The 22,809-nt window shown below is 38.5% G+C and overlaps 1 protein-coding gene across 5 annotated transcripts in view; it reads left to right on the top strand.

The window, feature by feature from the left end:
- The window catches only part of FOCAD (focadhesin), a 301,517-nt gene that overhangs the window by 223,101 nt on the left and 55,607 nt on the right, over window positions 1-22,809 (top strand). For all 5 annotated transcript variants that reach the window (XM_044939795.2, XM_044939797.2, XM_044939796.2 and 2 more), the window contains 6 exons: window positions 645-733; window positions 3,874-3,918; window positions 8,837-8,945; window positions 11,809-11,925; window positions 14,404-14,642; window positions 18,088-18,177. In XM_044939795.2, coding sequence (XP_044795730.1) covers window positions 645-733; window positions 3,874-3,918; window positions 8,837-8,945; window positions 11,809-11,925; window positions 14,404-14,642; window positions 18,088-18,177 — 689 coding nt within the window. The remainder of the gene's footprint in view (window positions 1-644; window positions 734-3,873; window positions 3,919-8,836; window positions 8,946-11,808; window positions 11,926-14,403; window positions 14,643-18,087; window positions 18,178-22,809) is intronic.

The following is a 22,809-nucleotide window of genomic DNA, read 5'->3' as shown; positions in this document are numbered from 1 at the left end:
TAAATATTTGAAGGTTTTGCCTTTAACGGGTTGATGATATTAGCTATATATATATGTGTGTGTGTGTGTGTGTGTATATATATATATATATATTTTTTTTTTTTTTTTTGGCCTGGTACTGGTTGAGAATTATGTCTGTAAGTTTAGTCAAGAAATAGAAAATGTAGTGTGCAGCTGTTTGATAATAATTTTTGTTACACCTTACCTAAATCTTAAGTATTATGTACTTCTTACTCATTTTCTAACCATTCTGTTGTAATGGTGGTAATCCAATCTCGGTATTGTGTCAGTTCAAATTAGCAGCTGCTGACACAGTCAGATGATTACTATATGGAGGATTTGTTGAATGGGACCTATGAACTTCAAATCTGCTTTTAATAGATATCCCAACATTTAATGCTCTGCACTAAATTTGCCAAATATACAACTGCTCCAGCATATACTTATTTGGTGAATGTGGAAATCCCTAGCAGTCATATAATTCTCTCTCCTTACACATCCTCTGTCATAATGTGCTATCTTATCAGGAACACCTAAGGCTACTTGGGAAAGGATCCATCTGTTACCTAAGTGTTTTCCAAAGAAATTTTAAGATCATTTTGACCATAGAGTTTGCATGCTGATGGATGCTGTGCTTTTTGCAGGGAAGGATAGGAGAACTGGATTTGCAGTTAAAACATGGAAAAGAAGGACCTGAAGAGGTGCAGTACAAAAAAAACACAGCCTGGCTCTGGTAAGGGATGGCTTTCTGTGCTCATTATTTGTCATGGGAAATGAACTGTGAAGGAGAAGGTGACTACCTTTAAAGACTTAAATGTTGGAATTTTAACCTCTCTGTGAGCCTAAGTGGGCAATGGCCAAAGATGTGATGGATGTATTTTCCATCTTCTCCCCAGATAAAAGAAGGAGAGCTTTATTCATGGGTTTTATATATTTTTATTGTTTTCTTAAGCAGTGTGGAAATGGTTTGTTTTTCTCTTTTTTCCCTATAATTGATTATTTTACATGCTTTTGAATAAAGGTTGAGTGTTTTTCTCACTCATTTAGTCAAAGAATACCTTCTGCTGCCCTGCTCTTCCCTCCTCAACACATCTTCATTACTAGGCACAACTTTACCATGTTAAGACTGTAATTTCTTTGGCAGACATCCCCCAGTGAATTCCCACTATATTATCTAGAAATGTGTAAGTGCTGGCACATTAAAAGCAGTTTAAAGTGTTACATAGGTTGGGATGAATACCTTGTCAGATTAATGTTACAGCGGCCTAAATCTAAGTAAAGTGCCCAGAATCTAATAAATAACTTTGCCTGTAGCCACAGATTTCTTTAATATAAAAATCTGTTCAAAGGTTACTTGGGTTTCAGTTTTTAATTTACTAACAATTGGCATATGTAGAAAAGCAGGAGCTGTGTGTGTGCGTGTGTGTGTACTCGCATGTTTAAATAATTCTATTCTAAGTTATATTTCCCAGATTCATTTTAAAAATAGCCATGCAGTTTAAAACATTATGACATTGGATTTAAGATTAGAGATTAAGCATTTGGATTTTGCTTCCTATTTGCTATTTTCCTTTACACATGGTTTTAATTTCATCTTCTGAAAATGATAATCTGGGGAGTGGTATGTTAGCTATACTATTCCAAATATACACGGTGACATATGGAATCAAGGATGTGAGAGAGAAATGGAAGTCAAGGATAACTCTAAGATTTTGTCTGTGAATAAGTAAAAGTATGGCATTCTCATTTACTAAGATAGAGAAAACTACAGAAAAACAGATCTATCTAGAGTAGAAATTAGATCTGAGACATGCTAAGCCTGAGATGCCTAATTAGACCTACAGTTTGGAGGTATCAAGTAGGTTGTTGACTATGAGTCTAGAGTTCAGGGTGAGTTCAGGGCTGGATGTATAAATTTTGGAATCATCAGCATATCGACTGCATTTAAAATCAAGATGCTGGATGAAGTCATCTAGGGAATGAGCAAAGACAGAGAAAAGGTCAGAGGACTGAGCCCTGGAGCACTTCAACATTTAGAAGGCAGATGAAGAGGGAGCCAATAAAGCAGATGGAACATTAGTGATCCTTAGTGTAGGAGGAAAACCAAGAGAGAATGGAATCTGAAAAGCCACCTTAAAAGCTTAAGGAAGAAAGTGTTTCAAGAGAAGAGCAATCAGTTGTGTCAGATACTGCTCTGAGACTGTGAAAGATGGAGACTGAGAGTTGAGCATTAGATTGGCCTCTTGACAGTCATTGTTAACCAAGAAGGAGCTGTTTTGTAGGGACAAAAGCCAAATTATAGAAGGGTCTAGAGAGAATGGAAGGAGGTGAACTTGAGTCCTAAGTATAAACTGTTCTTTTAAGTGAGTTCTGAGGTGTGAGATGCAGTGAAATGGGGCAATAGCTGGAGGGCTTCTTTTCCTAAGATGGTAGATGTTATAGTGTGTTCAGGAGCTACGGGGAGTAAGGCAAGTGGAGGAGGAAGAATTGGTGATGTGGCAGAGAAGGGAGCGTAGGGAGGGGGAGGGATCTCGTGGAGGCTGTCGCCCTATGTAGAAGTACAGGCAGGTCATCACGTGTAAATATTTCATGTTGACCAATAGAAGAATACACTGAACACACTATACTCCATTTAGGAAAGCCAAGATTGGACAGTATGTTTTAGAGAAGTTTATTGTCAAATGGTTTTATAAAGTACAAGTTTAAGGATCATTTTGAAACTATCTGAAGAAGTTGGCTCTTAAGAATGACTCATTCTGAGAGTGCTGGATAGCTAAGATTTTATTTTAAATGCAACTACTTATAAATGCAAATATAATTTATATTTGCAAAACATTTAGTTATAAAAACTTTAAATTTATGAAACTCAAAGTGTATAGTGAAAATATTTATGATATCCTCTTCATAATATAAATTTGTCAATGATTGTTTTTCACTTTATCTTAAGACTTATATGAAAAAAAATCCTATGAATATTTGAATTGAACATACCTTCCTTTTAAATCCATAAATGTAGTTTTTTTAGTTCAACTTTATAACCATGTTTTTTAAAAAATTGAGATATGATTGACATATAAAATTATATTAGTTTCATGTATATTGTAACCAACATTTAAAATTTTATTTTATATACATACATAGTGACAATGCTATTATGTATAATTTGGGAGTAATAAATTCTTGTCTTGATGAGCTCCTGTGTAGAAAGGAGAGAATGTCTTGTTCAGGCTTCTGTAACAAAAATATCATAGACCAGATGGCTTAAACAATAGAAATTCATTTCCCACAGTTATAGGAGCTGGGAAGCCCTAGACAGCCCACGTGGTGCTGGCGAAGCCCTGCTTCCTAAGTTTGCTGATGGGCTGCCATCTCCTTGTAGCTTCACTTGGTGGAGAGCAGAGAGAAAGCAAGCCCTCTGGTCTGTCTTCTTATAAAGACACTTATCCCATTCATGAGGGCCCCACTCTTATGACCTCCTAAAGGTCCCACCTCCAGATGCCATACATTCAAAGGTAAGATTTCAGTATGTCAGTTTGGAGCAGGAGACACAAACATTCAGTCCATAACATAGAGTAATATAAAGGACACTTGAATACCCATCACTCAGTGTAAGAGTATATGGCAACACTGCCTATACATGAGTTACATTCACCTCCTTCATATTTCTACTAAGTAATCTAAGGAATAAGAAGATGAAACTATCTTGGAGGTGAAGCCCTTTATTAAGTTCTTTCACCTTACACTAAAATTCTACATGGAAATTTTAAGATCTGGAGTCATTGCCAGAGGTTCTTGTTAATTGATGAATAAGCAAAAAGATTGCTTTCTTGCTCTACTATAAGATCTCAAACCTGTTTTCCAACTGTATTGCAGGGTTCGAGACATGTTGACTGATGAAGTCACCAAAGCAGCTGCAAAGTAAGATCCATTTATTCTCTTACCAGAAATTTTCTATAAACATTTTTTTCTCCTTGCAGGTATGAATAATTTCTCCTTTTCAGGCAGTTCATAAGGATTTTAAAGGACTTTTTAGTTCTTTTTTAAAAAATCAGTCATTGTCCTTTCTCATATGCAGTTAATTCTTACTACATGTCTTTCTGTGAAAATACAGAGAAAGCAGTACAGGCACATAACTTTTACATCAAAGATATGTCCATGTTGTACACTTTACAAAACGCTCTGTACTATGGCTTAGATTTAAAGGATTGCAGTTTAGTACGGGGGAAGAAGTCTTTGCTAATGTGAGTTATGTCTGTTTTACAAATAGATTAAATCTCAAGTGTGAGCCAGTAAATAATTTAAGGCAGAGCCTTTTATTCTCCTGGTGCTATTGGACCAAGTGTATCTAAATATTGAATTTTTTAATACTAAAAACTAATGTGAAGACTCAGTTAAAAAGGCAGTTTCTATCATATCTTTATGATTTAACAAATCTTTATTATTTAACAAAAGTAGCTTGAGCATTACTACCTTAAGGCTTTTTATTTATCTGAAGCCACCTCTCACTGAGAAAATTATACCCTAGTGAACTTGCTTGAACAATCTCTTCAAGTCCCTTTGTTAGCATGCTGCCTAATTTTTCCTGGTAGTAAGTTACATGTCGGTTACATACACTTCTTTTTCACTATTCTTCTCAGTTGCTGCCATTTCTGTTTGACTTCCTTTCTTCTTATTCACCAAGTAATATAGATATACCTTTGACCTAGAGGATTTCATATGTACCGAAAGTCCATATTATCTAGAAATATTTAACTACAGTATAGTTGATCTCTCTCATTTCCCAGAACCTTCTTTAGCTAAATAGGCTTTGCCTAAAAAAAGATAAAACATAATCTACCTTAGACTTCACTTTCCACTGGCAGTTTCTTACACAGATAGTTTGCTGTAAAATCTGATCTCAGTACCTGATCACTATTCCTCATGTCCTCTGAATAAAGGGAGAGAGAAGTGGTAATCCTCCCCTACCCTCAGTTCTGTGGGCAGCCCTGGGAAATACCTGCTGACGTATCTGTTGACAAAATGAAAACTAAAGTACAGAGAGGGTTCCATAGGAACTCATTTGTGTCTGCTTCTGTAGTTTGGTGAATTGCAGACACAGTGGGAGAGCTTTCAGCTTCTTATTGGAGGGGAGGAGGTGCTGGGATGGGGACCGCCTTTAACCTTTACCTTTCATAGTTTGTTCTATTGAATAGTCTACTTAGTTCCTGTAAAAACAATGCCCTGACGTTTGCAACAAAAGCTCAAATGCTGAAGAAACTAGCATCTTTCTATTAAAACAAATTGTAATTTTGCCTCTGCAGTAACTTTTGCAGATTCCATTCTAAAATTTTATTTCGCTAAGACTTTAATCTTCAAATCTGCAAAGCATCATTTCATGACTAAGTGTGTTCACATTCCCAGTGATATTGAGTACCAATAATTTATGTTCTCATGGTGTTACCTTTTCAGCAAACATTTCAAAGTATCTTATAGATCTTATCTTATTAAAACCATCCTGACAATACTAGGGATTCACAAGTGAGCAGGAGATAGTTAAGGTCCAGAGGCTGAGAGATTAATGATAGAGAGGAAGAAAAAAATCACTCTGCTGCCTTCTCTTTACTTTTTCCCACTGGCTTCCTCCAATCATGTGAGGACCCCCTTATCACCTCCTGCCAGTTTAGTCTTCTGTTCCTTGGACTGTGGCCACCTTAGGTGGTGGTGGTTGTCGTTTTAGTCACTAAGTCATGTCCAGCTCTTTTGCATGGACTAGAGCCCACCAGGCTCCTTTGTCCATGGGATTTCCCAGGCAAGAATACTTGAGCTGGATACAATTTCCTTCCGCAGGGGATTTTCCCCGCCCAGGAATTGAACCCATGTCTCCTGCATTGGCAGGCAGGCAGATTCTTTACCACTGAGCCACCAGGCTCCTTCGGGCCAGTGTAGGGCTTATTTTGTTCTGAGGTGTAAATTAAATGTAGGAAATGAAACACTAGTTACAGGATTAGACTGATGTAAGTTTATTTTTGTTGTTAATAATTAAATAGGTTTGAACCTAAAGATAAAAATCCCCAAAGGATTGGGTCACTTCACTAATATGTAATGTAATACTTTGTCCCTAAGAAAGCATCAGTGTAGCTCATCCTTCCTTGAGCTTTTTAATTAGGTTAATGGCATCAGTTTCAAAGGACAATTTAATTAAAATGTCAGTGGTGTTGCCTGGATAAACACTGTACTGATGCTGACCTGTTATTATGCAAATTAGTCACCGCTGCCTGACTGGTTGGGGATAGTTATGTGACCAACAAGGTGAAGCGTTTCTGCTGAACAAATTCTAGAGTTCCACCTGGCTAGCTCCTCCTGGAATGTGTCTCATGAGTGTGTATGGAGTGTCTTCTCTCCATAAGTCACTATGCAAGGCCTGTGGGGAATGTAAAGATGATGAAGAGCTAGTCACCGTGCCTTTATCAATGTGTAACTTGGCCTAAGCATACCTTGTGTGGCTGGGTTTTTTTTTTTCTATTCAAAGATTAATGTACAGATATGCTTTTAGTCCGCATCCAAAGATCTAATTACCAGTGACTTTAAATATATTTTTCTCCATTTTATAAAAACAATATATGCTTAGTAATAAAGACCAGTGAAACCTTTCAAATACAACTATTTTAAAACTGTTTTAAAACTGAGGATAAATTCTCTTTTAGAATTTTAGGGTTAAAAAGACACTTTATGTCATCTTGACAAGTTTTTTTTAATATGGACCATTTTTAACGTCTTTATTGAATTTGTTACAATATTGCTTGTTTTATATTTTGGTTTTTGGTACACAATAGCTCCCCAACCAGGGATCAAATCCAAGCCCCTTGCTTTGGAAGACGAAGTCTTAATCACCACACTGCCAGGGAAGGTCCAGACCAATATTCTTGATTTAGAAGATTTGTTATGCAATTTCTGGTGACCATCTAAGAATTTCTTCAGGGTGATACATTCACTGAGAATTTAAAACTTTTTTTAAAATCTAACTTCAGGGATTCATGATCATTTTTGCAGAACAGACTTCAAGATATTCTCAGCTAAAGGAAAGAGAGAATATTAGAAATAAAAGATTTAATTTTGATTTTAACTGGTTTTCTGGCTAGGGCACCTGGGAACGCCCACATCTTGCCTTACTTACTGGTATGTTATTATTAACTATAGGAGTTGCCAGTAATCCTCCTTGCAAAACTCCTTCAACCTCAAGTCTTCCTTTCTGTTCTTTCCCCCTGCCCCATCCCACAATGTAAATGTTCTCTTATCAAACATATGACAGGCCTCTTAGAGAAATGATTGGAGAAGGAATAAACAAAATGACCCAGAGTACAAAGCCTTACTGAGTTTAATCAACCCTAGAGTGGGAGTGGGAGAAAGAAGGAAGGATTGGATGAATTGATAGATGGAAGAACTGGATAACGACGAGTCCCGAATTCCATTCTTACCAAATGGAAACCAAAATGCAAGAACACAAGTTTATACTAACCTGTTAATGCCCACTAGCTCACATGTTCAGTCACGACTGTGGCCTAGGGCTGGATGTACTAGACTTGCCTGGGGAGCAGATCTGCAGATCCAAGTATCAGTTCTCTTCCTGCACCAGGGTAAGCAGGGAGTCATTCTCATATGTACGCATTGGTTCAAGTTCAGGTCCAAGGTCCAGGTTCAGAGAAACATTCTCTATATTTATAGGAACCCAGCTTCCCAGGTAGCTCAGATGGTAAAGAATCTGCCTGCAATGCAGGAGACCCCAGTTCCATCCCTGGGTTGAGAAGATCCCCTGGAGAAGGGAATGGCTATCCACCCCAGTGTTCTTGCCTACTGAATCCCATGGGCAAATCATGGGATCACAAACTGTCAGACACGACTGAGCGACTAGCACTACACACAATCCTAGGACTAATTGAGAACTGAAGTATCTGGTGGTAAGGGTACCCTATTGCCTGAGTTCTGTTATGATGGAGTCGGCAGGCCCAAGAGCATGTCATCAGTGACCCCTTGGGGACTTTATTCGGTAGGAGGACTTTGGAATTATGAAATAATATTAAATGTACATTTTCAAGTAGTAAGTATATTTAAGAGGTTCAGTTTTCTTGATACCAAATTCAGAAGTCAAACTGAAGATTTATTGCCAATGTTAGAAAACTACCATTTGGATAATATAAGAAGACATCTCTCAATCCAAATTGCCTGAGAACAAGCCTTTTTTGGATCTTCTCTAGTGGCTCTGAATCATGTTACAGAATGACTCTAAGGTTGCTGGCTTTCGGGATATTAAGAGAGAGAAGGAGAAAATGATAACGATGGAGGAGAAGGCTGCCAGTGTGTCGAGTTGCTAGTGAAGTATGCCTTGTGAAGCAATTCCCTAGAAGTTGGTTCCACATACCAGTGCTTTAGAAAAGCCAGGGACCAATTCCATTCTGTTGGGCTTATTTACATAACTGTCCTTGGCTGGGTTTCTAAAATAAATCTGTACATGTATATTGACTGAAGATGATGCTGAAGAAGATGGCTTGGGAAATGTAAGGTCAAATGATGAAATAAAAAATTTTAGGGAGAAGGAGCTTAGATATCTGAACTTGGATTTTTTTTAGGTTCCCCAAAGCATAATGACCATACATTTATAAGAAGAGTTAAAAATTAACACTAGCATCAGAAGAAGGACAGAAGCTTCTAACTCCAGGGAACAAACAGACCTGCGTTTCCAAGGCTCTGTGAAGGGGTGGAAGTGCTTTTTGACCTCATCTGCCCTCCCTATAATAGCGCCTTCTCTTCTCCTGGTTAATGCCCGCAAATCCTCTCTTGGGATCTTTTTCTTTTTAAACAGAGACAGCCCAGTGGTCAAAGGCAACGCGCTGTTAGCCTTAAGCAGCCTCGCTGTCGTCGTTTCCAAACATGAAGCCAGCCTCTGCTCAGACTCTGACGGAGTCCTGGAGGTGAGTTAAGGGTGATTAGAACCAACTGGGCTTTGGTTGTGTAATGTGTGAAAAGTGAGACTTTTCCTTAAGCCTGGCCCTGAATTGAGGAGATTACCGTCATGGGCTCTGCTACCCAATGCACCTTTATACCAGAAGCCTTGGTGTCCTCTAAAACACTTTTCTTCGCTGCTTTTCTGTTTTGCTTTCTCCATCACAGTTAAGTGGTCATTTCCATTTGAAGGTGCCAATTTTATGCAACAGGGGTTGTCTTTCTGTGATTACATCATGGTAACCAATCTTAGGAGGTTAACTAGGCCTACTGAAAGTGAACAGTGCTGTCAAAAAATGATAAATAAGCAGTGTTTACTGACTGCAAAAAATCGCACTTTGCATTTTAATTGTAGATGTCCATGACAAAGTGCCTATTCATTTTTGCAAGGCATTTATTTCTTAATTAAACATGTGGCAAGCTGGCCAGTGTTCATTTTCAATGTACTTTTTCAGATAATTCATATCTGTCAAAATAAAAAAGCTTGGATTCATTCTCCTTTTAAGCCCCATTATCTGGTAGCTATCATTATCTGGAGACAATATAGTCAAGTGGTTAAAAAACATAGCCTTTGGCATAGGAGTAGAGCTAGTAAACACAGGTATTAGGATTTAAATCCTATTGTTGTCTCCTCACCTTTCAGAGCCTATTTGCCACCTGTAAGATGGGGATAATAGTACTTACCAGACAGGATTATTGTTAGGATTAAATGAAGTTATATATGTAAGGTACAATGGCTGGTAAATACTCAGTAATAGTAACTATTATCAAGAGCATCAGTATATACTTCACCACTTCTTGTTGCAAAAAAAATGGGCTTTTTTTCAATGCTTTTCAGCCTATCTCTGTCCCCGAAGAGTGCCTTTTGGACCACTTATATTCTTTTTTCATGGTATGGTTTTTTGGTTCCTTTTTTGGTGGGTTCTTTGGGGGCAAGAAACCAACTCTTAATTTAAATTAAAAATGGAGCTAGAAGAAAAAGGAATCTGGACATGCACAGAATTGAAGGCAAAGCTTAAAAACCAAGTTGGGAGAAGAACAGGGGTCCAGGCCCAGGTACTGATGAACCATCTCTGCAGACTACTCCTATTGGGATGGATCAGCTCTAGTCACCTACTGTCTTTGCATCGCTCCCTTAAAATTTGGAGTCCCATGAGTCCCAGTCCTACACCTTCGGCAGGGTAGGATGAGTAGCTTGATTGAGCATTTAACCGGGCTTCAAATTCTGAAGGAGGGAATTCCCCACAGGGTGCTCTTACCAGTAAACAAAAGAATAATGCTGCGTGGCAAAATCTCTACATGTATATTACATGTGGAGAAGAGAAGGAGGCCAAGGGATTATTGCATGAAGGATAAAAATGTAGCTAGTTACCACATGGTAATTTAAGGCCAGAATCTTATTTTAATAATGAGGAAGATGAAGATCTTTTAGACAGGAAATGTTTCATATTCTTGAAAAAGGTATGGAATACTTTAGCAGAAGCAACATGCTAGGTAGATCTACAGCCTAAAAAGTAAACATGCCTTCCTAGGACCCCTTTATTTTGGTGTTATTTATGTAGGACTACCAGTGGTGCAGGATGTTTGCCTCAGTAGTAACTGGAGGTCTAGCTCAGAGTTTGAGCTCTAGGCTCTCTTATTCTCTATTCCCTGAATCTGTGTCCTGTCCACAAAGCACATAGTCCACAAAACATTGAGAAGCCACCCAAGCCAAAAACGGGGCTTTTCTTTTCCTCTTGATGACCTCGCCTTTGAGCTTTACTCAGCATGAAGGCAATGGCACCCCACTCCAGTACTCTTGCCTGGAAAATCCCATGGACGGAGGAGCCTGGCAGGCTGCAGTTCATGGGGTCGCTAAGAGTCGCATACGACTAAGTGACTTCACTTTCACTTTTCACTTTCATGCTTTGGAGAAGGAAATGGCAACCCACTCCAGTGTTCTTGCCTGGAGAATCCCAGAGACGGGGGAGCCTGGTGGGCTGCCGTCTCTGGGGTCGCACAGAGTCAGACACGACTGAAGCGACTTAGCAGCAGCAGCAGCAGCAGCATGAACTCAAGACCTCATTATTTGACTAAAGTTGAAATTTTCAAACTTCATTCAAATCTACATTTGAGCAACAACTGAAAATCTTAAGAAGCAGATCTTCTTTGATTCAAGGAATTAATTCCAAGGATTCTTAACACTATTTCAACTTTTACAGTACCACCTGGGTGTTACCGTGTGAATTAATGAATGTTTTTTGACATCTGTTGTCATGAATGATTTTTAAAACCAAGTTCTCTTTTTATTGAGTTGGGTTTTGTTGTTGTTGTGTTTGTTTTTTTCATTCTCTTTCCTCTTCTTTTCCAAACTGAAGATCATTTATGTTTTCATATCTACTTGACTAGGCAGTTGTTGTGATGATCTGTGAATGATAAGTACAGTGATAATAAGCAGCAAAGCTAGAAGTGGTCAAAACATTTTGTTGGCGGCTTTATTGAAATGACAAATCAGAAATGGAAGGTTTGATTTGCCTTCCCTGCACATCTCTCCCTTTAAACTTCCATATTATCCTCACTGAACACAGGAGCCCTGTAAGGAACTCTCAGATTGTCCTGTTCTGCTGCCCCCATCCTCTCACCTCTGCTAAGTTTTGTCTGAAAGGCAAACTTTATTCACGTGGGGGTGCAGGTGAGGATGTGTAGTTGTCAAATACCCGTCTACTTCGTGCGGTCCTGGCAGATGAAGTTTAGTTTCTTTTATACAGAAGGAGGTTGTACCCGGGATCTAGAAACCATGGTTAGGTTTTTTCTTTTTTCCCATTATCATTTCATGTTTTCCTTCATCTGCAGGTTCAGCCTCACTTCCTGTCAGTGAAAGACTGGGTTTCCATGATATTTGATACCCTTCTGGTCATCGTTGATAGCCACTACCAACCCAGAGGACACTTTTTCTCCTCGTTTTATCATGTAAGTTTGAGAAACAAAAAATAGTTTAGAAACTCAAGAGTTGATTCTAGTATCAATTGTTCACATGAAATCTATGATATAATGTAAATCTTGGCCTTAGCTATACATTAGATATGTTTCAACCTTGACTGTACATTAGAGTTACCTGAGGAACTTTAAATATATATATATGTGAGATATTGATGTGTAGGCCTCACTTCTGATTTAAATGCTTTGGAATGTGTCCTGGGTATCAACATTTTGGAAGCTTTCTAAGTTATTTTAATGTATAATCAGAGGCAAGTGTTGAAGTAAAATAAACATTGGCTGAATACGTAGGATCCTAAGTTTATTGTCACAGCTTTTTTCATTTCAGGATATGTGACCACAGGAAGTTCAGTTCATTGGTCTGGCCCTTTGTATCCTTATTTATAAATTGAGATTATTGAACAGTATTATCTGCAGTGATTGTAGCCCCAACTTCACCTCTTATTAGTTTTGTGACCGTTGACCTGACAGCTACTTAACTTATCATCTGATTTTTCCCTTCCTGTAAAGTGAAGGTAAAAATGAGTGCTTTGCCAACTTTAAAAGATTGTGAGGATCCAATTATATAATTTATGGGAAAATGGAAAGGCAAAATGCTCTATAAATACCAATTAATTTTGTTGGTCATATAAAAGCACCTGTTACTCAGTCATTCTCTTTCTTCATGCTTATATGCTAAGATTTGAAGCAAATTGAAACCACACTTTGTTGGTTAGGTTTTGTTTTCCCTTAACTGGCTGTCGTGCATGCTGTATTTCTGTATCTGCTTGGAATTATTTTGGTTCTACCTTATCACTATCCATTGCTTAGGGAATTATAGGGATCATGGGACAATCAGCAGAGTAGCAGAGAATTAGAGCTGATTTGAATGAAAATATAGCGCAGGTCCTGAACTGTTGCTAAGATTATGAATTTAGCCTGAAACTTCATCGCCTTAGGTCTTCTTTCTGCAACATTTGTGTGCCCCTGTGCGTGCTTCTGCCCTGGACCTGATGTGTACCCATCTAGGGCTGAGGGTCAGGAACTGGCTTTTTGACTAGAAAACAAAATTACTTACTAGATAACATAATTATATTGGAAAATAGATTTTGCTCAAAGAAGTACTTTCTCTATGATAATCTGTTTTCTGTCAGAAGTGTTATTTCTTTAACGATGGATGAAAAACTTGTTAGCTTATATGGAGGTATTTGCAGTAGCTATATGCTTCAGATATGCAGCAGGACAAGATATCTATTAGATTTCTAATAGTGCCGCTTAGTTCTTACAAACCAGTAAAAATAATGTCTTTACTAGGCAGCTCCAGGTTTCCTCTTACCTTTGTAAGTCTTGCGTTATTATACTTTTTCAAACCGCTACTTCAAAAGCCACTTCCTTTATTTCCTTTGTCCTAGCAGCTGGGTCATTTTAAGTAGCATTGTCATTATAATAGCGCTGTGTTAACTTAAAGAATCCCTTAGCACATGTTTGCTTTTTATCCTTAAAGGACTAAAGCTTAGAGAGCAAATGAGGATAGAATTAAAAACACTTTTTAATGTGTTTTGACTGCAAGGGACAACGCGGCCTTTATTGTGCATCTGCAGATTTGAAGTGGGTAATGCTCAGGAATGATCAACGGGCTTTCTTCCTCACTTGAGACATATTGATAAATGTATATAATGTCTGGTGGAACTCTCTAACGCAGGATTCTTGTTACAAGCTGTTCAGATTCAGCTGCCCTGTCATTTTATTAGGGCTGTTATTCATTTCTTTTCCCATAATTACATATAGGAAAGGAGCATTATAGTGCTCTCCGTTTCATTTTGAATAGCTGGTTATTGCTTTGTAACCAGAGGCTTTTAGGATTTCAACTTCCTTTTTAATTAAAAGGAATTAACCCCCTGTAGGAAATAATCCATCTACCGGGAAACGTTCCCACCAAAATTTTTGGGAGATCCGCCAATAGCTCCCTGTGCTATACTTACACTTATCCTTCTGTAGCTAAACTTGAACTGCCCCCACCCTAACCCCTTTTCTCTCTCCCAGAAAACTCCTGGCTTCCTGGACATGTACAATGTGACTCGGTGGTTTCTCCAAGCTTGGATAGCTTCACTTGGAGCTTTTTCATTATATACACATGTGGGCTTTCAAAACACCAAAATTGTTTCAGGCTTTATAGTGAGGGAATTCACACCCATTAAAAAGAGACACTGTTTTTGTTTTTGTTTTTTTTTTCAAATTTAAAAGGATATTATTAGTTAACCAATAGCTTAGCAGCAAATTGTTTTCCTAAGAGTAAAATGGTAACCTGTAGATAAACACGGAAATAGATTTGTTTTTTTAATAATTTTTTTGAGGTGGCCAGGGTGGGTTTAACAGAAGCTTGTATTGTGTCATGCTTTCGTGATAGGTGTGCTCCCTTCATGTTTTAAACAAAAGGCCAACCCCTTGCTTTCTTTCTCTGGCATGTCCTAGAAATCCTATTCCGGTGAAAACACGGCCAGTGCCATTGCCCGTTCTGCGGCCGCCACGGCTTTGTCTCTCCTTGTGCCAATTTTCATTATCTCTTGCAAAGAGAAGGTTGAGGAAATCCTGAACATGCTGACTGCCAGGTTACCTGGGAAACCAAGCGCTGATGAGTCTCAAGCCGTGCAAATCCACATGGGCCTTGCACTGGGGATGTTTCTCTCTCGCTTGTGTGAGGAGAAACTCAGGTACAGTTTATTACAATATTCCTTTTTTTCCTCTTTGTGACTTAGGTGATTGATTTCTCTCTCTCTCTCTCCCTTTCTGTCTCTTTCACACACACAACACACTTACATTATATCTGAGCTATTTGTGGTGCTAAAGTTTTCAATTTGAGCAGATTGATCCTTCTTTCTCTTTTATGAATGAATTTGTCTCTCTCAAATACCATCACAGAGATATTCATATGTTTTAAGGGTTGCTTTTTTTTTTAAGTGATTGATTACTTGAAAATCATTTCACGCTTAGATGAAAGCCCTTTGTAATAGACATGAGGAAAGTCTAATCATATGGTGCTATAAATTTTAAAAAGCATCTTTTGCTTCTGGTTTATAAGGGTGAAAATAACTGCTCATTCATTGATATCACTATAAAATGGGAGGAAAGATTGGGGTAGCCCTGTGCCTGAGGGTGCGGGCATCGCTGAATCACCTGAGAACTGCATGTACTGGTTTTAAGTATTGCTTTTATCCTGTGCCCTGGCTACATTTTAGTAATCCTTAAAGAGTCTTAATCTGTGCATATTATACTGGGTGCTTTATTCAGTTTGATTGCTCATTTGTAGACTGCTAGCTTTACTCTTGAATGGAGCTAATAGAATATCAAAGACCCAGGTGGAAAATTCCACTAGTGAAAAAGTTTCCTTGTGCACGAATCGACTTTAGTTTTGGTGTTCATTATATTTATTCTTTATTTTATAACTGATCTTAGAATTTTTATATCCAGATCGATGGTAGTGTGGTACAACATGAATATTTGAAGATCATGAATCTTTAGATGTCACTGACTTGGAATTTCAGCCCCATTTTCCTCCACTGGAAATAGTAGGGCCGGTGGGGAGAGGCATTCTATTCTGATGTTAGCAGTCCTGATGCTTCCCTAGCTGGCAGAAACCATCTGTCCAAAGGCAGGAAATGGTGTTGATGTGGGTAAATTGGATGACATTATGCTATATTTAGATTTCTGTTTGAAACCAGTGGTTAAGTTTACATTTGTTAATTCCCATAGTTTTGTGCAAACATCAGTATGTGAAACCTTTATGAGAACTGCTGTGAATCTAGGGAAATACTATATTTCAAATGATCATTTTCAGCCCTTGGAAACATCTATGGAGTATTTGGGAAGATAGGCTTAGTCTTTGTGATCATAAATGAAACGTTGCCAGAATATTCATTTTGTTCTCTTCACCAGTATTAGTATACACAGGCCTGGTTCTGGACACAAACAAGAAGCTGCCCTTTGCATACGAATGGACTGTGACATATCTTGTGTGTGAGTGGTAGAACACAAAGTATTTTTAAAGATTTAAAACTTGAAAGTGACTCCCCCCTCCCCCCTTTGCTTCTGTGTTACAAATGGCAGTCTCTTCACCATCTGTGTTCATGTTCTTCCTTCAGTATCTTTTCAAGCTACATGTTTTACAACTAAAAATGAGCCATGGCAGTTTTTAATTCCAGACAACTCATTTCATCCTGTCCTGGCTCTCGCTCTCTTCTTTTTAGTTTAGGAGGAGATGCTGCTGGTTTTAGGGTTTGACAGACTTGCATATTGTGGTAAATTTAATTTTACTACATGGAGAAACCTACAGTGATTCTCCTAAAGCATCCTTCCCTGGTTCTTAAGTTGCCTTCCACCCCTCTCTGCTGACTTACCGCCTCTGCAGGAAACCCTGGGGAAGGACACCAGAAAGCTCTTCCTCTGGCAGAGCGCCCACGGTGTAACTGCAGATTTTACCTTTGCCATAATGATCCTGCATTGATAACAATCTCCTTCTGGTTGGTGTTTTAGTACTGCAGACATTAATGTAATTATTCATGGTTCCCACCTTACTATTTCACAATGGTGGTGGTTTTAGATGCCAAGTCATGTCCAGCTCTTGTGACCACCTGGACTAGCCCACCAGGCTCCTCTGTTCGTGGAATTTCCAAGGCAAGAATACTAGAGGGGGTTGCCATGTCCTTCTCTAGGGGATCTTCCTGACTCAGGGATTGAAACTGGGTCTCCCACATCTCAGGTGGTCTCCTGCATTGCAGGTGGATTCTTTACCAACTGAGCCACCAGGGATGCCCCTATTTCATAGAATTAGGAAATGAATTAGGGAGGTCCTAATTTCATAGAACAGGGGAATCTGAAATATTTGGCTTTTGGTACTAATAAATATTTTACTAGATAATGACAGTCTTTACCAGGTAATGACGTTTTTGGAGAAAATTTCTATTTTTCCAAAACTAAAGTGTTTTGAGGGCTACTAACTCTGAATAATCAATGACATCAAATAAGTGGCTCAAAATGGCCCCTTGTGACAACAGGATCAGGACAATATCTTGGTCTCAAAAATGAAAAGTCACTTTGTGTAAAAGAATTTTGACATTCAAACCATTTTTTTTTCTTGCTAAGGCTTATGAAAAATCTCCTGAATTTCAATTCCAGTCTAGAATTTATTCAGAAAAGCATATTATTCCAAAGCTTGCTTCTGTCGTAACTCCCAGAGGATTCTATTAATGGTCCAGCCTCTTTAGCATTTGTTTAGGATATTTAAGTATACTTTGCTCCAGAGAACATCTATAAGACTTACTTAGTTAAAACTATTAAAATTGTGTGTGCTTGTGTGCGTGTTTTCTCATCACAAAATGTAATCCTTCACCCCAGGCAAAACCACTATAGTCTTGGTTGGAGAGGATATTACTTAAAGTGCTCTCTGGCTGGCTGGCATTCCTGGAACTGCATTCCACTCAGCATGGTCCAAGACTGCAGCCAGAGAGCTGAAATGCAGAGACCCCTTGATAATAAAGTGTCGGTGATGAAGCCCACAGCTCTGCCTGAAAGAACAGACAGAGCTACCTTTTAAGTTTCATTTTACCCTAGAAGTCATAGTTCTTACTAAGTTCTCATAGTTCTCATAGTTACAAAATCCACATCAATTGCTTTATAAAGGCAGAAAAATAAAGGGCCAGGTTTTTTCCATCTCTTTAAAAAAAAAGAAAATAGAACTTCATATTTGACACATAAAATCAGAAGTGCCAGATGGATCTGGAATGAGCATTGATGGCATCAGCTGAGCAGGTTAGTATATCCTCTGAGGAAAGTCACCTTAGCATTCCTAGAAATATTCTTTTTGGAATTCTGAGCTCTTGTTTTTCAGTGATTTAAAATTTGAATGAGCTGAGAAAATTCAAAACACTGGTTTGCAAGTAATGACGATGTTCAGAAACCTAACTATTGAATGAATTCTTTGACTCAGTTTCTCTGTTTGCAGGATATATGTGCTTCATCAGTATTGTTGTTTGCTACTTTCATGTTTTTTTAATGAAATGATTTTCAGTAATATACTAAGAGCAAAATATTACATAGTAAATATGTTGGAGAGTTGCATGATTTTCAATAACTCATTTTTCGCTCTTGGTCTTCACCCAGTGATATATCTAGCCAACAGATGAACCTTCTTCTGATGAAGTCTTTGGATGCCCTGGAAAACTGCTGCTTTGACCCTAGTCTTGAATACAAGTATGTTGATTCCATTCCCTCTCTGATGCTCAGAGATTGGATCTTTCTTTGCTATAAAATGTTTCATTCTATGGTGAAATATTTGTAGGACCCAGTCCTGAATTCCTTTACTCAGAATAATAATTTTTAAAAATCTGTAATTAAAGCTTATTTGTTCTGAAAACCATGTTTCAGAAAATAGACAACTTGGACAATAGACAATTGTTTCCATACAGAGCAACAGATGTCATTTTGTGGCTGTCGTTAAGTTTCCAATACCTTAGATTCTGTCTTGTACTTATCATATGAGACATCTGTCTGGGGATGTGTATGTATGATAACCTTTTTAAAGACCTGTTGAAAATATTCTTTGAATTTGATTTGACTAAGAGAGGCTTTGACTCATAATTTAGATTTCCTTATGAAATCGTGTCAGAGGCATCAAAATGGAAACAAACAGAGGTTACACCAGGCGTTCCCACCCTCCTCACTATTAATAGATCCCTTCCCCAAAAGAAACTTTGTGCATTTTAAAGATTTTCTCTATTAAACTAATATCTTAAAATTTATTTCCTCATTCCAGTTATAAAAAACAAAAACAAAAGAGAATAATCAGAAAAGAACCTCAAAAAATGGTGTTAAACATACTGGTTTAGTGAGACATTGAGTGCTTTGTCTCATCCATGTGGTTTGTGTGGGAAGATAAACGCAGTTTTATTATGCCTCCTGAGATACTGCACCAATGAGAACCTGCATTGGACCTTTTTGGACCTTCTTATGTTTTGGAAGCTTGTGTTTAGATCTTCTGGGGTTGAAGTTAATAGGAAACTCAACAGATTATAAGCATCTATTATAATCTATTATAACTTCCAATCTATTAATTCATTTACTTCATACTATAATGGGTACTGTTCAAATATGAATTACATCAGTGTTTACCAAAATTATCAGTGTTTAAATGTCTGGCCTTTAGGAATTGATGATCTAAAGTGACCTCCATACCATCTCACCTATTAAGTTCAGACTTACAAGAGCATAATGGTAGAAGTACTGAAGGTATCACATATTTTATCACGTGTAAGTGAAGTCAGATCTTCACGGGAAACCCGAGTTCGATCCCTGGGTCGGGAAGATCCCCTGGGGAAGGAAATGGCAACCCACTCCAGTACTCTTGCCTGGAGAATCCCATGGAGGGAGGAGCCTGGTAGGCTACAGTCCATGGGGTTGCAAAGAGTCGGACACAACTGAGCAACTTCACTCTCTCACTCACAAATATGAAATCTTTCACATGCAAGCTAAGGTTGAATAAAAACCCCTGATATACACCTGCTTTATCACCCTTTAAAGTTGAATGCTTCAGAGATGAGATGACATGTTAAGAGTGTGGTTTTGAGTATGGGCAAAGAAAGAGTTTGGAGGCATAATTGAAGTCTCAAATTTTAGAGAATGATTAATGGAAGGGCTAGGGTCCTTAACTGTTTTGGGGACTGATGAAGATTTTTGAGCCTAATTCACATGTTGGTGGTGTTGCCTTTTACAACCAATGAGTAAGAAAAATTTCTCTCCCTTCCCCTCCCCACTTCCTTCTTTCTCTTGCCTGGCCCCAAAGGTGTTCAACATATCTGTAGCTCTAGGTATTTAAAGCTGGGGGGTGGGGGATGTGATTAGCCTGCTGTAAACTTTCAGGTAGTTGGAACAATCAGGAGTGACTCTCGTGTATTGTCTCCACTAGTTTATAGGAATGTTGTTTGAGTATAGGGAGGACCATGGAGATAACTGAATTAGCCAAAGTAGGGATATTTATACATTGAAAACCTTCATATGTCTAAGCATATTTAACTTTAAAATTAACTTTTTATAATATAGTAATAAGATTCTTATTTCTTCATTCTTACCTCCTTTCTTTATTCTTGAAAGTGTTAGTTGCTCAGTCATGTCCAACTCTATGGAACCCCATGGACTGTAGCCCACCAGGCTCTTCTGTCCATGGGAATTCCCCAGGCAAGAATATTGGAGTGGGTTGCCATTTCCTACTCCAGGGGATTTTCCAGGGATCGAACTCACGTCTCCTGCATTAGCAGGCAGATTGTTTACCACTCAGCTGCATGGGAAGCCCTGATTATACCCTAAATATTGATACTAAAGCAGGAGTCATCATCACTTCGGTTTACAGATAAAGAATGAGTCTCAAATAGGACACTGGTTCGAGGTCACACCCTTCAGTGGCAGAGTCAGGAGAAAAACCCAGGTTGTCAGACTTTTCTTTCTCTTGCTTAGCACAGCATGGAGAATACATTTCAGTAGAAAGAAAAAAAAAATTTGATACAAAAAGCAATTTGATACTTGACAGTGTGGTGTTGATTTCTGCCCCACCCCCCTCGTTGTGCAGATATTGCCCACCATTAAAAGCAAAACAGAAATTCTAACTTGATGCAGACCTGAATGCTTGGCTCATGGCACAAAATATTCCCCCATCCAGGGAGGTTACAGGAGTCTGGTCCTCCCTCACCTGAAATACTGGAAGTATTACCTGGAGGCAGTTAATAGATCTAGGAGCATGCTGCCTCAAGTGATAGAATTCACCCAGAGCAAATTCACCACGCTTCTTGGATTTAATGGACCTGTCCCTGCTGAAAGAACCCAGCACCTGGTATTTGGGGTCCTATCGCTTACATTTTGCTGCCATCTAGTGGTATTTATTGGCCATTGCAGTCCTCCCAGCCCTAACAAGTCATGTTATCCATCGATGACCTGAGCATTGGTTAATTACTATTGAGCTTTTACAAATATAACATTTGAATAGCACTTTGTAAAGGGCAAAGCACTATACAAATGTTAACTTATATTAGAGCTAATTATTAGATGGCCTACTACTTAATCTGCAGAATAACCTACAATAAACTAGGGAATTGAAGATTTATCTCTGGTTAATTTTAGAAAAATATATCATGTCTCAGTTGATATAGCAACATACATGTCAGAATTGCATAGATCTTAAGACTAAGAATTTCTTTTTGCCAGTGATATTTTAATACGCTTGGATAAGAGATTCAAATAAGTAATGACATAATGGGGCATACCATTTTAAAACTCAAATTCTCTTCATCATTTGTTAGTATTCTTATAAGGGATTTATGTTAGCAAGTCTAAAACCTCAAATTTGTATCTAACATAATTTATTTCATCTGTTTAAGACACCATCTACACAACTCCTTTTTGTTTTCAATAGACAGAAAGATGTGAGAGCTACCTCTGCCCAAGTTAATCTCAGTTTAGAGCTGGTAGAGCAGTGAAGTTAGAATGAGGCAAATGTGTAGAAATGCTAAACTAAGCACCTAGGAGAATCTTTAAGACTTAGGACAATCAGTTCAGTCACTCAGTCATGTCCGACTCTTTGCAATCCCATGGACAGCAGCACGCCAGGCTTCCCTGTCCGTCACCAACTCCCAAAGCTTGCTCAAACTCATGTCCATCGAATCAGTGATGCCATCCAACCATCTCATCCTCAGTCGTTCCCTTCTCCTGTCTTTAATCTTTCCCAGCATCAGAGTCTTTTCCAAGGAGTCAGCTCTTCGCATCAGGTGGCCAAAGTATTGGAGTTTCAGCTTCAGTATCTGTCCTTTCAATGAATATTCAGGACTAATTTCCTTTAGGATGGACTGGTTGGATCTCCTTGCAGTCCAAGGGACTCTCAAGAGTCCTCTCCAACACCACAGTTCAAAAGCATCAATTCTTTGGCACTCAGCTTTCTTTATAGTCCAACTCTCACATCCATACATGACTACTGGAAAAAACCATAACCTTGACTGGACGGACCTTTGTTGGCACCTAGGAAAATCTTTGTGGGCACCTAGGAGAACTAGGCACCTTTGTTGGCACCTTGGAGGACCTTTGTCGGCACCTAGGAGAACTAAAGACCTAGGAGACTCTTTAAGACTTAGGACAAAAGATACATTAAAATACAGAAGATTCAAAAATCAGAAGGAAACATCAGGAATGAAGCTTTAGGACTTCCTTCTTGGTGTACGCTGGAGCAAATTAGAGTAGATGGAAACAGTTCAGAAGGTCAATAGATGCGTACAATCTAACATATTTATATTGGCACCCGTATATGGTCAGCTAAAAGCCATTATACCAATGGATGATAACCTTGCCCAAAAATAATTCTGCTGTGATAATTTTCAGATAAATGTGAACTAAAAACCGGGATGTCTTTCTCTCGACCTTTGTGCAAAAGAGAAGGAGGATAGAGATTTTTGTGTGCCCAGAAAAGCAAGGCTTAGGTACCTGCCTATTATTTGAAAAGGATGAACCCCAGTAGTCAAGGGAGCTTTGAGAAGCATCTTTTTCCCTCACGAACCTGACACCTCTTTCCTAAATTAGTCTGGCAAAAAATAGAAATCAGGTTTTCTTGATTGAATCTTGGATGCTATATTTGGTGAATTTTGCCTCCACTCATCAATTTTGCCTCCAACTGAACATGAGAATCAAATATGGGGGTTTTTGGGGAGGAGGTAGGATTTTTTTCCTTGATAAATGTTCTCTCAGCTTTATTTCCTCTTAAAACTCTGCATCTGGTCGGTTCTTTAGCATTCAGTAAATGTTGGTTGAATGCCTGTCGCTGTCAAGCAGGGTGCTAGGTGCCACAAATAT

The sequence above is a fragment of the Bubalus bubalis genome, chromosome 3 (genome assembly GCF_019923935.1).
Source record: "Bubalus bubalis isolate 160015118507 breed Murrah chromosome 3, NDDB_SH_1, whole genome shotgun sequence".
Taxonomy (NCBI): Eukaryota; Metazoa; Chordata; class Mammalia; order Artiodactyla; family Bovidae; genus Bubalus; species Bubalus bubalis.
The sequence above is the reverse complement of the archived record's forward strand: the minus strand, read 5'-3'. Positions and strand labels throughout refer to the sequence as shown.